Source organism: Lepidochelys olivacea, assembly GCF_965140295.1.
Source record: "Lepidochelys olivacea isolate rLepOli2 genome assembly, chromosome: 3".
In the NCBI taxonomy this organism is placed as follows: domain Eukaryota; kingdom Metazoa; phylum Chordata; order Testudines; family Cheloniidae; genus Lepidochelys; species Lepidochelys olivacea.
In genome coordinates, this window is record NC_140413.1 from 208,495,763 (window position 1) to 208,510,579 (window position 14,817).

The following is a 14,817-nucleotide window of genomic DNA, read 5'->3' on the forward strand; positions in this document are numbered from 1 at the left end:
TTGATGGACCTATCCTCCAGGAACTTAATTCTTTTTGAACCCAGTTATACTTTTGGCCTTCACAAGATCCCCTGGCAGTGAGTTCCACAGGTTGACTGTACATTGTGTGAAGAAGTACTTCCTTCTGTTTGTTTTATACCTGCTGCATATCAATTTCATTGTTTGACCCCTGGTTTGTGTTATGTGAGGGGGTCAATAACATTTCCTTATTCACTTTCTCCACACAATACATGATTTCACAGACCTGTATCATATTCCTCCCTTAGTTGTCTCTTTTCTCAGATGAACAGTCCCAGTCTTTTTGATCTCTCCTTACACGAAAGCTGTTCCATACCCCTGATCGCTGTTGTTGCCCTTCTCTGTACTTTTTCCAATTCTAATGTATCTTTGAGATGGAGCAACCAGAACTGGAAGCAGGGGCCTACCATGGATTTATATAGCAGCATTATCATGTTTTTTTGTCTCCTTATGTATCTCTTGCCTAAGGGTTCCTAACATTCTGTTTGCTTTTTTGATTGCCACTGCACATTGAACAGATGTGTTCATAGAACTATCCAGGATGACTCAAAGGTCTTTCTTGAGAGGTAACAGCTAATTTAGACCCCATCATTTTGTATGTGTAGTTGGGATTATATTTTCCAATGTGCATTACTTTGCATTCATCAACATTGAATTTCATCTGCCATTTTGTTGCCCAGTCACTCACTTTTGTGAGATTCCTTTGTAACTCTTCGCAGTCTGATTTGTACTTAACTATCTTGAGCAATTTTATATTGTTTGCAAACTTTGCCACCTCACGATTTACCCCTTTTTTCATATCAGTTATGAATATGTTGAACAGCACTGGTCTCACTACAGATCCTGGAGGGGACCCTGCTATTTGCTTCTCTCCCCAATGAACACTTAACTATTTATTCTTACCCTTTCTTACTCATCTTGTACCCAGCTACTGATGCATGAGAGGACCGTCTCTCTTATCCCATGGCTGCGTACTCAGCTTAAGAGATCTTTAATGATGGACTGTATGAGAGGCTTTCTGAAAGTCCAAGTCCACTGTATCAGCTGGATCATCCTTGTCCACATGTTTTTTGACCCCCTCAAAGAATTTGAATAGGTTGGTGAAGCATGTAAACGTAAATTTTCCATTTACAAAAGCCATGCATCCGAGGACTCATGATGGACCCCGCAGGTCCAGTGCCCTCATCTATAGAGTTCCATTCTTTTTTTAATCCTCTTGTTGTTCAATATCTCCATGAAGCCATTAGAGGAGATTGACACAGCATGAACTAAACTGCCAGCAATACGCAACAGTGGCTAGCTCCACATCGCTTTCACATCAGGCATAAAAAGCTTCATCTCCGTTATCCAGGGCTTGGCTCAGATCAGTAACTGGCTGGAGCTGAACTGAGAACGAATAAGGCAATGCTAGTGAAAGGAAGGAAACAGCACACTCCACTTCTGTCAGCTCATTGAATTTTGTGAGGCAATGTAATTTCAAACATAATTAGATTTCCCTGTGGTGTGTGCTTTATAAGTGGTAGGTAAATAAATAGATTGATCTTGAGAGTCTCATGCAAACAGGCAGTTTTCAAGGAAAGGGTTAAGGTATTGCCATTATTTGTAAAGCAGACAACTCTGTCATTGATTGTGATAGGGAAAATTTTGTTTTAAGACTGCACTTGAATCTACGGTGTTACAGGTGTGCCCCTGTAGCACTTCATTGTAGATACTACCTACACCAACAGGAGGGATTCTCCCGTCAGCATAAGTAATCCACTTGCCCGAGAGGTAGTAGCTAGGTTAACGGATGAATTCGTCCATTGACCTAGTGATGGCTACATAGGGACTTAGTCATCTTAGCTATGCCGCTCAAGGGTTTGGATTTTTCACACACCTGTGCGATGTACTTATTCCAACCTAATTTTCTAGTATAGATCAGGCCTGCGTAATTAAAATACACAAGTTTAATTCTTTAAAAGGGCTTCATATTCCAGCTATATTGTTTATTTCCTCATAGTTTTGTACTGTAGTATCTGAATGTTTTTCTTCTCTTCACTATTTTAGGAATTTATTTGACTAACATCTTGAAAACAGAAGAAGGCAACCCTGAATTTCTAAAGCGACATGGAAAAGAACTTATAAACTTCAGCAAAAGAAGGAAAGTAGCTGAAATAACAGGAGAGATCCAGCAGTACCAAAACCAGCCATACTGCTTACGAATAGAACCTGATATCCGAGTAAGTTGCATTTTTGTATGCCAAAATATTGAGAGCTTCTTTGTGGTGATTATTTCAGAAATAATTTTAACAGAGAAAATCAAAGGAATCTGTAGAGCAGGCTGTTTGCTCCTGGATCTCAAGTTACTAGTGTGACACAATGCAGGATGTCCTTAGATCATAGGTTTTTTTCACACTAGAAGACACCAGTAATAGCAAGCAGTACATGAGGCTCCTCATCTGCGGACCGTCATGAGCCACTGACTCCCAGTACCTTGGCCAGAAAATTTTTTCTTGGCAAAGGTCAGCAGAGCTGTGTCATTTTCCACGATCCATGAATGAGAACCCTGCATGTTGCTATCATGACGGAAGCAGAATTTAGGTAGTTTTCTCTTCTGCTGTATTCAAATATGACTTCTCCTTTCTACATTGAAGTTACTACAAATCCTAAAAAGAAAAATGTCTTTAATGTAAATTGGCACTTTCAACCCTGGTTGCAAGTCGTTTCTTACATACATCACTAAAATGAGGAAATACGGTGTTTTAAGTCAAGTCCTAAGGAGAGGTGAGGTGACGGGGGAGGGATAGCTCAATGGTTTGAGCATTGGCCTGCTAAACCAGGGTTGTGAGTTCAATCCTTGAGGGGGCCAGTTAGGGATCTGGGGGCAAAAATTGGGGATTGGTCCTGCTTTGAGCAGGGGGTTGGACTAGATGACCTCCTGAGGTCCCTTCCAACCCTGATAGTCTATAAAGAGGCATGGGTTTTACTCATGTCCTCCCAAGTCAGTGGATTTCTGTGTGTTGGCAGTTTGCAAGATCTTGTCCCTAGTTTGTCAGAGTAATGAAAATTGTGAAATGAGTAATGTCACTTACATTTGATATTTTGAATGATTTTTTTTTAAAAGTTCATGTAATTCACCTAATGCAATTTTATGTAATTCACCTTTGCTGAATAGTACTTACATAGCACTTTTGAAACCATTGGGACTACTTGTATAATAAAGTATGTAGAATTTGCCCCATGATAGTAACTTATACGATGTAATCTTCCTAAACTTCCTGTGTTTCAGAGGTTTTTTGAAAATTTGAATCCAATGGGAAATAGCATGGAGAAGGAATTCACAGATTATCTGTTCAACAAGTCATTAGAAATAGAGCCACGAAATTCCAAGCCTCCTCCAAGATTTGTTAGTATTCAGATTTAATTTTTTTCTTAATAACTTCAAAAATGTTTCCCATAATGCAGCAGAAATTGTTTTAGAATTTATATGAATAATGATGAAGCTGCATTGAACTGATTTTGTGATGGAGATGAAGGTAATTTGATTTTTAAAATGTATACTTTCAGTTCACTGCAAGGTTTTTAACTGCACAATATTGATATTTGGTATCACCGCAGCCCAAAAAATACAACTATTCCCTCAAATCTCCGGGTGTTCGTCCGTCGAACCCAAGGCCTGGTACCATGAGACACCCTACACCGCTGCAACAGGAGCCAAGAAAAATTAGTTACAGTCGCATCCCTGAGAGTGAGTCAGAAAGTACAACATCTGCCCCAAATTCTCCACGAACACCATTAACACCACCCCCTGCCTCTGCTACTTCCAGTACTACAGATGTCTGCAGCGTCTTTGATTCAGATCCTTCAAGTCCTTTTCATTCAAGTAGGTGCTAAAGCTAGGAATGCATTTAAATAATTAGGACTGTCACAAATGTTTGTCCTATTTTATGATCTAAACTGATAGATCATTTTGGTCCTTCAAATTTGCTATATCTGCAGATGTTTTTGCCTCCTTGCATAATGGCAGACAGTCTCAATGCATTTTTACTTAGATTACTATTATCTTTTAAAAAAAGAAAAGGAGTACTTGTGGCACCTTAGAGACTAACAAATTTATTTGAGCATAAGCTTTCGTGAGCTACAGCTCATTTCATCGGATGCATGCAGGTATTTTCCACTGCATGCATCCGATGAAGTGAGCTGTAGCTCACGAAAGCTTATGGTCAAATGAATTGGTTAGTCTCTAAGGTGCCACAAGTGCTCCTTTTCTTTTTGCGAATACAGACTAACATGGCGGCTACTCTGAAACCTGTTGTTATCTTTAAGTTTATTTTTAAGTGAGAGATTGGATAGATTAGGAATCTTGCTCATAAGTCATTCCGTGTTCTCTTCCATATTCTGCAAGAGCAGAATGTGGAAAGGGACGCATCTAGGGCACCACGTATTTCATGATTCTGCAGCAATGGAATTTGCTGCCAAACCACTCCTTGATGCAGAATTGTGCTCCAGAATCTAAACTTCCACTTTAAAAAATTACGGCCCAGATGGAAAGTTTGTGGTGAATTCAGCATCAGGGTTTTGCAATTGGGATGCAGGCTGACTGGTAATCTGTTATTGGACAATGAGGATAAAAATTAATTTACCTCTGCTGCCTAATTCATAGGGAGGCAGTGTAGTGTAGTGGATAGAGCACTGGACTGGGACATGGGAGACCTGACTTCTGGTCCCAGCTTGGCCACTGATTTGCTGGGGTGACCTTGGACAAGTCACTTCTCCTCCCTGTGCCTCAGTTTCCCTCTATGCAAAATGGGTATAATGATACTGACCTTCATGGTAAAGCACTTTGAGATCTGCTGATGAAAAGCACTAGATCAGTGGTTCTCAACCAGAAGTATGCATACCGCTGAGGGTACACAGGAGTCTTCCAGGGGATACATCAACTCATCTAGATATTTGCCTAGTTTTACAGCAGGCTACGTAAAAAGCACTAGCGAAGTCAGTACAAACTAAAATTTCATACAGACAGAATGAAAAAGTAAACAGTTTTTCAGTAATAGTTTGCTGTGATGTATTTGTATTTTTATGTGATTTTGTAAGCAAGTAGTTTTTAAGTGGAGGTGAAACTTGGTACGCAAGACAAATCAGACTCCTGAAACAGGTACAGTAGTCCAGAAAGGTTGAGAACCACTGCACTCGATAAGAGCTTAGAAGTATTATGATGCCAGACCTGCCTAAATGTTCTCAAGAAAAATGTAGAGTTAAAAAACATAAAGTTTGCATGAAATTGAATAATATTTTCACACAATTCCATGCTCCACCAAATCCATCAGTTCCCTCTCGCCCTGCTCATTCCAGGCAAAGAGGGCTAGTCATTCTGTAGTGCACATATTATTATTTATTATTATTATTACCTAGTTTTAGAGCAGTTTTCATCAGTATACCTCAGAATACTTTACAAAGGGGAGAAATATCACCAGCCCCATTTTCAAATTAATATAACAGGAGCACAGGGAGGTGAAGTGACTTGTCCACAGCAAAAGCCATTCAGCTGGCCAATTTCAGAGCTGAGAATAGAACCCAGATCTCCTGAGTTCCATTCCAGTGCCCTGTCTGCTGGGCTGTCCTGTCCACTGAGTCACACTGCCTCCCATAAAATAAGATGTTTCTGCATCACTGAGATGCCCTATAGGTTGCAGGGTCACATCTACCCTTACAATGCTGGAGTTACACCAGCACCACCAGCCATCACCTATATTTTTTGGTAGTGAGAGTTTAGAGGAAGGAGAAGTTGACAGAGAGCCAGAGAGAGGACCATAACATAGCATAGTTCTGGAGCCAGAACTAGAAGACTATATATTTCTTAGGTAGCTTCCTTGTGTAAAACTAAAGTATCTCCATACTTTACAGCTGTTCTTTTATGAGCAAGCCAAAGACATGATGATGATGTGCTGAATTATCTCCCTTGCATTCGTATTTCAGTAAAAGCAAATTGTTGCTAATTAAGTAGTCATTAAAAGCAATCAGAACAAATAAAGGGCAGATAAAGTACATCATGTTGAAGGTTTTTGTTTTTAAATATCCATCAGGATCTGCATCTGTGTCGTCCATAAGCTTTACCAAAATCTCTGATGAAACTTCTGGTCCTCCTCCTGTTCCTCCACGGAGACGACCAGAGTCTGCGCCAGCAGAATCATCGCCTTCAAAGGTGAGAAATGTGTGGGCATTCAGGATGAAATTCAGTATGGACGAATGCAAAGTACTCCACTTAGGAAGGAATAATCAGTTGGACAAATACAAAATGGGAAATAACTGCCTAGGAAGGAGTACTGCAGAAAAGGATCTGGATGTTATAGTGGATCACAAACTAAATATGGGTCAACTGTGTAACACTGTTGCAAAAAATCCTAACCTCATTGTGGGATGTGTTTGCAGGAGTATTGTAAGCAAAACATAAGAAGTAATTCTTCCTCTTTATTCGGCACTGACAAGGCCTCAGCTGGAGTATTGTGTCCAGTTCTGGGCACCACACTTCAGGAAAGAGGTGGACAAAATGGAGAAAGTCCAGAGAAGATCAACAAAAATGATCAAAGGTCTAGAAAACCTGACCTATGAAGAAAGACTGAAAAAATTGGGCTTGTTTTGTCTGGAGAGGAGAAAGGGGAGGGAAATGATAAGTCTTCAAGTACATAAAAGATTGTGACAACGAGGAGGGTGATAAATGGTTCTCCTTAATCTCTGGGGATAGGACAAGCAGCAAGGGGCTTAAATTGCAGCAAAGGAGGTTTAAGGTTGGACATTAGGAAAAACTTCCTAACTGCCAGGGAACAGATTCCCTAGGAGGTTACCTAACCCGTTCTTTCCCTCTTTTGATTTGCATTCCTTCCCTCTTGTTGTCAGTATTAATTGTGTTGAGTATCTGGTCATCATTAACCCTTTTAGTGACGCCTGAAGTAAAATAAGCATAAAACGCTTCAACTTTCTTGATACCATCGGTTATTAGTTCTCCTCTCCCGCTAAATAGAGGACTTATGCTTTCCTTTCTTTTGCTCCTGATGTATTTAAAGAACCTCTTCTCATTGCCTTTTATGTCCCTTGCAAGATGTAACTTATTTTGTGCCTTAGCCTTTCTGATTTTGTCATACAGTATTCTATAATGCCCTTAGCTGGCAATGGTGTACGGTATGCTATAGTTCCGTTGGCTGTCAGTGGAACTCATGCTTCTGAGTCACGTAGGTAATTTTGAAGATGCCACCCTTTATTCTTTCTTCAGGACAGAACATCATTCATTCCCTTTCCTTTTAAACAGTATCTGCCCCTCTCTTCCCTCTCATTCTCCAGAGGGTAAATCCCTTTGGATTTTACTCATTCCTGGGTCTCTTGCTACAAGAGGTGCCCCAGCTGAGCTGGTATCAGCTTAGAAACTCTGCAGCACAAGACCACTATGCCTCCTGCGGCCTCCAGTACTTCCTCCCCTGTCCCCCACTGCCCTGTATCGTCATTCTCTCTCAGCCTGGGTCCTCTCTCCCCTGCCCCTCCGATTGTTTAACACTTGTTGGCTGTGTCTTGTCTTTAATTGGACATTAAGTGTGTTCAGGCAGGGATTGAGTCTTTGAACATATTCATATAACATGTAGCACAACCAGGGCCCTGATCCTGATTGAGGCATTGGGGCTATCATAATACAGATGATAACCCTTGAATTAAATGTTTGTATACTTCAGATTACTTCTGCGCATCTGGACAGTCCACCAGCAATTCCTCCTCGACAACCAACATCAAAAGTCTATTCGCCAAGATACTCCGTGCCAGACCGGACCTCCATATCTGATCCTCCTGAAAGCCCTCCTGTATTACCACCACGAGAACCTGTGCGAACTCCTGATGTTTTCTCTAGTTCACCACTACACCTCCAGCCACCGCCCTTAGGTAGAAAAAATGAACTTGGCAATACCTTTTTCCCAAACAGTCCCTCCCCATTTACTCCCCCACCCCCTCAAACACCTTCTCCACATGTAGCACGGAGGCACCTGCCCTCCCCTCCTTTGATACCGCAGGACGTGGACCTCCATTCTGTTGAGGGGCCACCTGTCCCTCCACGACAAAGCACTTCTCAACATATCCCAAAGCTTCCTCCAAAAACTTACAAACGGGAGCACACCCATCCATCGATGCACCGAGACGGACCACCCTTGTTGGAGAACGCCCACTCCTCCTGAATTGTACTTTGTGCTGGGAGTTGCATTTTCTTGGCACTACGTCTGTTGCTGGCAATGGATGCACTGAACCTGCTGGCGCCAAGGAGTTTGGATGCATACTCCACGCATTAAAAACTATGCTAGGTTGGGAATGCAGTGTACAGAAACTGAATTGCAGAAGCAGACGTGATCAACTGATAAACTCGCTGTTCCTATTGTAGTATGCAGGATGCTGTTCTAAAGAAATTGGACAACTGATTGATTGTACCAGAAAACTGACTCAAGGGACTTTTCTGGCCAATAAGCAGAGACCGTGTTTTGTGTAATGATCTCTAATGTCCAGTACGGGAATGGAAAATATAGTCTTGTATCCATCAGTTCTATACAGTAACACAGTTATTAGAATGAAAACATTATGCACTTTTTTAAAAATCTCAAAACAGGGAACTTTATATCCTTCTTAATTTCCTTTTTACTTTACTCCCTGCTTTAAAATACTCTCCTAAAATCATGAAAAGGACTGTGAGGAAGATCTGTGGTACCTAACCATGTTAGAACTAAGGCATAGCACTGTATTGCGGTCCTGTTTACAAATTGTTACAGTGAATAGTATGGGTACCTAGGCTTCACCAAAGAGGTACTTTATTATTATTTTATTAAATATTATGGTGCCAGTTGAAAAAGAAACTATTGCCAGGAAGCATAATGGGTAATTAATGCTTTCTTTAAACAGAGCAGATTAAAGTCTTATGTCATTAAAATGACAACAAAATTTAAAAAAACAGCACTATTGTCTGAAATATTCTACTACGTTTAGAAAGACTGTTAATCTATGCTAGGTTATATCACATTCTTGTTAAGGTTTACTGATAATCCATTTCATGGCTTGTAACTATTCTTCTTTAATCATGCCATGAAAACAGTCACTTGTGAAAAGGGGCACTCACTGGCCATCTTCCATAGTTATTGTCATGTTTTACTAACCATAGATTAATCAGCATACGTAGAATTGCCTTGCGTTTGCATAAATCATGTGTATATAGTGAATGTTGCATAAATATGCTTGCATATTGTTTTTAATTTAATTGAAATAAAGATACACATTTGTTTGGCTGACATACGTTAAATTATTACATGGACAAATGTACAATTCAGTTTTTCAGTTAAAAACACTGATAAGGGGATAAAAGCACATATTGTGGTACACATTTTTTCATAATTCAGTATATGTATTTTAGTAATAAAGAACAGTCTAAAGAGAAATCAGGTTTTGGCATGTGAAACAAAGTGTAGTTAGAATGACAAAGCTGGGTTATTCTCAAAGTGAATTACTGTACATGTTTTTAAATTTCCAAGACATGTATGTAGTTTGTTATAGAATTTCAAACTGTCTTAAAAACTATTAATCTTTACAGTAGCTCTTTACTATGTCAGAAATGTACATGACAGAACATTTATCTGCATAAATATCATGACATGGATTATCCATAAACCTGTGTACTACTCTTCTGATTCTAACCAATACTGTGACAGTAATGCATGCCAGTTATTGAAGAAAAGAAGCTTTATTAATCTCCTCTACCATAATGTTTGTGAAGTGTGCAGTATCTCATCTTTATTAAGACTCATGGGTCGTAGTAAAATTATATCATGTTTCCTGTTGGATAAAATCAAAATACATTTCAGCAACCCAGAACACCATATCCTTAGAGACAGTTTTCGTAGAGTGAATCATGATGGAAATCTATTATTTTAGTAACTTTCTACAATGCCATTAGAGTAGTGGAATATGCACCATGATACTACAGTTTGGTCTTTACATTTCAGAAAGTGTTTTGATTTCATCAGCATTAAGCAGCATATTTTGTCATAGCCAAACGTTGAGAATTTGTCAGTTGTATCTTTGTGTATATCTTTAACATTTCTATTTTGAAACATGTTTTCCTGCCCCCTCCCCCACCAAAAAATGTACCTTTTTCCTTTATAACTAAGATTTATAAACTTGGCTTCAGAGGAGGACATTCTTACATATGTACTTTATATAATCCTATCCTACAAGAAATGTAAGTGAAGTTCCCAGTTCTTCAAATCTAACTAAGAGTAATGAATACCCTTGGTGCAATGTCTTAGAAGTTGCTGACTTTCCAGGAGAAAGCCAGGGAGCTCTCCAATGTTAGTCAGATGTTCAGAACCCACATCGCTTGTCCTCTACACCCAAAACCATGGTCCCTGTCATCACCAAGGCAGGCTAGATAGGTAGAATGGCCTAGTGGATAGGGCACTACAGTGGTGTGGCGCGGACCTGTGTTCGGTTCCTGGCCCAGCCCCAGCCTTTCTGTGTGCACTAAGACAAGTCATTTAATATTCTCTGTGCCTCAGTTCCCCATTTGCAAAATACTGCTAATACCTCCCTACTTTACAGTGGGGTTGAGGATAAAAATCTGTAGAAGTTGATTAGACTCTCTGGTGATGAGGATCATATAAAAACCTAGATTAAATTCCTTCGGAGCTCAGCAACACCTGCTCAATCATCTGCTATTTACCAGCGTACGGCACACCTCCAATGTGCTGCCTGAACCACAAAGTGTGAAAACCCAGTACCAGAAATCAGATCCCTGTGTCTAGGAGGAGACCGTTGAACACAACTGCTGAGCCACTGGCCTCTCTCAGAACTTGTCAATTTTATTTGTATTTTCAAGAAATAACTTTTTTTTTATAAAATGGAAGAATTTCACATTTGGACAAGTTTGCATTGGTTACTGATTATGGGGGTTAGAGCAAATATCCCTGAATACTGGCAGGGAAAATGGCATCATTTTTATTGTTCATATTGCCAGATTGTTGATAAAATGATCTTGAATAATAGCATGGAATAATGAAAAATCTTAAGCCAACAACTAGCTAAATGGATTTCTGTCTTACTGCCGACCCCAGATTTAAAGTCTGACACTGCTCACAAGTCAGAACTGTACTGTTGCGGAGTATTGGTTTTCAGCTATTGGGTGCTTGCATGGGGCGGGGGCATAGGAGAAATTAAGTCCATTAATGAGACATGAAAGTGCAATATTTGAGCAATGTTTAAAATCTCTCCCTAAAGTCTGTCTGATTTAGAGTGTAGTGCGGCAGTGTAGGATAAAGAGAAATTCAATCTTTTTCTTCTTTTCCCCAGAAGTGAAAACTGGATGTTAAAAAGAAAAGTTCTACATGCGTAGTTTGTAAATGTTAGCTTTTCAGATGCCGAAAACTTCATTATAAGTTTAACTTGAAATAAAGTGCAAGGAAAAATTATTTAACACGTGGTTGTTAGGCAAGGAATTACTGTCGTCATGGCACTCAACAACCCAGGCATGATTTTGCAGTGTCTGTTTGGAGAGAGTTTTGTCCTTGCTTCAGAATCAATACCATGAAATCATTGAGAATGCTCCCATAAACTAGAAACCACTTTGTGTGTTCTCTCTTGCAATTGTTTCTAAATTCTTGCTTAACCATCGTTTTTTAAAAAAGAAATGAGAGAGGTCTGTGCCCCCAACACAAATCAGATTATGCCTTTACACTCTCGCGCTTTTGTTTATCATAATTTCTGTTGTATCGTTTGTTGCTTTTATGCAGACAGAATCTTAAATCAGGCTTTTCTTACCTGTAAACTCTAGTATCACTCAATTGGGACCCTATCCAAAACTTACTGAAATTAGTGGGAGTCTTTCCATTGTCTTTAGCAGGCTGTGGATCAGGCCCTTTGTGTTCTTTTGAAAGATGTTCTATTTTCCTGTATGCAGGGAAGTGTTTCTTTTGTACCACTACGGCTATTCAAATGAACCGGCTCTGCCACAGTTCCTGTAGCAGAGCTAATGCCTGGCAATAGAAATGCCAGTTCTTTCTGCTTGTGGTGTTGTCTTATCCTAGCATAGCACATCTCGTACGCAGCCTTCCATGTTCGTAGCAGTCGTTCATTGAGACTCCACCAGGAAAACTCCCCCTCATTCATCAATGTCTGTTTTCATAACAATATTCCTTAATACTGAGTTGCTGGGATCAGTGTACTTGGCCTGTGGTATGTAAAAGTCACGCTTTGGTTTCCCTCTCAAAATTCATACTGGTGTCAGCGAACAGGGAGGGTCTTGCTGAAAAATGCATTTTTAAAGCAGAAAGAAAAATGGCAGCTTCTTAGATCTTTCTCTTTGCACTCCCTATGTCACCCGTTGAACGGTCATTTCAATGGTGTTTGATATGTGGGCTGCAGTCATCTTAGCGCTATTAGTTAAGGAAAGAAACATATGGCCCAATACACTTACAAAGCCAAAAGCACCCTGTAACTTGGTTTGTAAATTTCATGCCTTATTTTCCATTTAAAAAACAAAACAAAAACCAACACCTTAAAGTGCATTTTTCTGTCAACTGTGAGCAAATTTCTCTTTTGCCTTTAATGAAAAATCGTGCATTAAGTAGCCAATTGCTGCAAAATCAAGTGAACAAAGGATAAGGTTGCATTTGACTCCGTAACAAACAAACATGATGTCATGCACCAGATGACTGAAAGGTTGAAGGGGGGGGGAGGAAGTCCTGTGCCAGATGCATGCCAGTTTTAGTAGCTGCCAAATGTGCCTTTTTATTAAGAACATCTGTAATTTTTTTCGGAACAAGGTAAATTGTGTGGCCAGAGAGGTTCTTTTGGACAAATTTGTTTGGTTCACTTACTAGAGAACAAGCCTGTTTCTGTTTGTCAAAGTAAATTGTACAAATTTTAAGTTTTGATAAGTTTGTGTGTTGTGGTATATATGTGCGTTTGCCTTTGTTTAATGGCATGGTTATTTGCTAAAATGATTAAATGTCAAAAAGCGATGTCAGTCCGACCCAAATGTAAGCATAAAGCGGTAATCTTTAACTGGCACGTCTTATGACCTGTGTACCTAACCATGTCTGTAGGTGATCTTTGTATGCTTTGTCTGCAATGATATTCAGATTGCATTTAAAGTGAAAATTAATAGTGGCTGTTATTTTTCGGCATTAAAAAGATATGTTGTAAAAATAAAAATGCCTTACATACCCCATAAGTGTACACTTTTGCATATGTAAGATAGGATGAACATCTCACTAGTCTGACACAGTGTTTGTGAAAGATTAATGCTGTGCATCACATTAAGGACATTTGTCAGTCTTCTGTAGAGTTATATGTAATCATTTCAGTAATTTGTGAACTGGGCACATGATAGCCCTCTGATGGATGCTTTGCAGAGGAGTGGAGAATCATGCAAAATACACTTAGTGGCAGAAATAGTGAACTCATTTATAATGTTTTACGACTGCAGCAATTGCAGGACTGGTATTATATTTGGTTTCTCTCGTTCTGTAGCTTTCCATTTTAACTTCCTATTTTAAAGGACTGATAACTCAGGTATAAAAATTCACTCTATGCTGAAATTTAATGCATGGATTCCTATATAATTTTATAGAGAGAGGGCCTAAATCTGTCTCGATGCTGAACTAGATCAGAGTAGATCACTGGTCAATTCTGTCTTAATATTGTTTGTCTTAACAGCCAGAACGATGTGCTTGGAAGGAAGTGTACACCGCCCTGCCCCACAAATTAGAACGTGCTGAATAACAACAATTCATGAAAAACATTCAGGGGGATGGGGGGAAAGGCCAAAACTCAACAATATTCAAAACCAAGCAAACAAACAAAAAGTCTCACCCATAATGGGCAATTCTGTAATCACTTGCCCATGGGAGAAGATTCTAGTCACTTCCAGTTAGTGGTGGGACACTAACTTCCTCTGATCCGTGTATGTGAGACACATTTAAAAAAAGATTTCTAAAACGTGTACAGAACAGTCACTGAAGTCTGAAAGAAGAGAGAGAAAGTAAAGCAGAATCTCTTTAAGCTTCTTTCAACTAATAATTAAAAATCCACTGTCCACCAAACATACAGTATAGTCAGTGGCAGTGCACTGGGTGAAATCTGACCTGAAGCTCAAACTACTCCATGTTCATTCAGTCTTTTGTGTCTCCAGTGAAACCGCCGGCATGGGTGCCAGTTGGGATGTGAACTCCTGTCCGCTGAAGAGCTGGCCTGACCCCTTCAAACGTACAGGACGCAGAACAGCTGTCATATGGTTTTAATCGGACTGACTTGATTTGGATTTTAGGTGGTAAGTGGCTTTGTATCCTATAGCAAATCCACTCAGATATTCAAGATTGGGATGGCTATATGTTTCAATCACTTGGGGCATGTCAGTCAGCTGAGTGCTTGGCTATCCCTTAGTAATGAGCGTCACAGGCCCCTGGGTGTGTTGGGGATTTGAGAAGGAGTTTGCAGTTCAGGTTTTGGGGATGTGGAACCCACCCATCTATTAATGCGTTGATGTAGCATCCCTGTGCTAATTCCTGGCTTTTTAGTTGCTCTAAAACACTAGGGTGCCATGAGCTGCCACATGACCTCCCCACCACGTTCCCAGAAAGTTGTCTCTTCTCCCAGGCCTCCATGGGAGGAGATGCCATTGAGGGGCAAGGAGCTGAGTTTGGGATCAGTCTGGTCTCCTCTGGGATCAGCTTTGGGATCTGCTGCTGAGAACTTTGACTCTGCACCTGGGTTGTCCGAACCTGGTGCTTGTAAGTGTGCAGTATC

General features: G+C 40.0%; 1 protein-coding gene across 2 annotated transcripts in view; it reads left to right on the top strand.

Annotated features, from left to right (window-relative positions):
- Window positions 1-13,233, top strand: part of SOS1 (SOS Ras/Rac guanine nucleotide exchange factor 1) — a 96,773-nt gene extending 83,540 nt beyond the window's left edge. For both annotated transcript variants that reach the window (XM_084623412.1, XM_084623413.1), the window contains exons 18-22: window positions 2,065-2,237; window positions 3,287-3,403; window positions 3,616-3,880; window positions 6,084-6,202; window positions 7,719-13,233. In XM_084623412.1, the coding sequence (XP_084479538.1) occupies window positions 2,065-2,237; window positions 3,287-3,403; window positions 3,616-3,880; window positions 6,084-6,202; window positions 7,719-8,213 (1,169 nt within the window). In that variant the 3' untranslated portion in view covers window positions 8,214-13,233. The remainder of the gene's footprint in view (window positions 1-2,064; window positions 2,238-3,286; window positions 3,404-3,615; window positions 3,881-6,083; window positions 6,203-7,718) is intronic.
- Window positions 13,234-14,817: the final 1,584 nt, after the last annotated feature.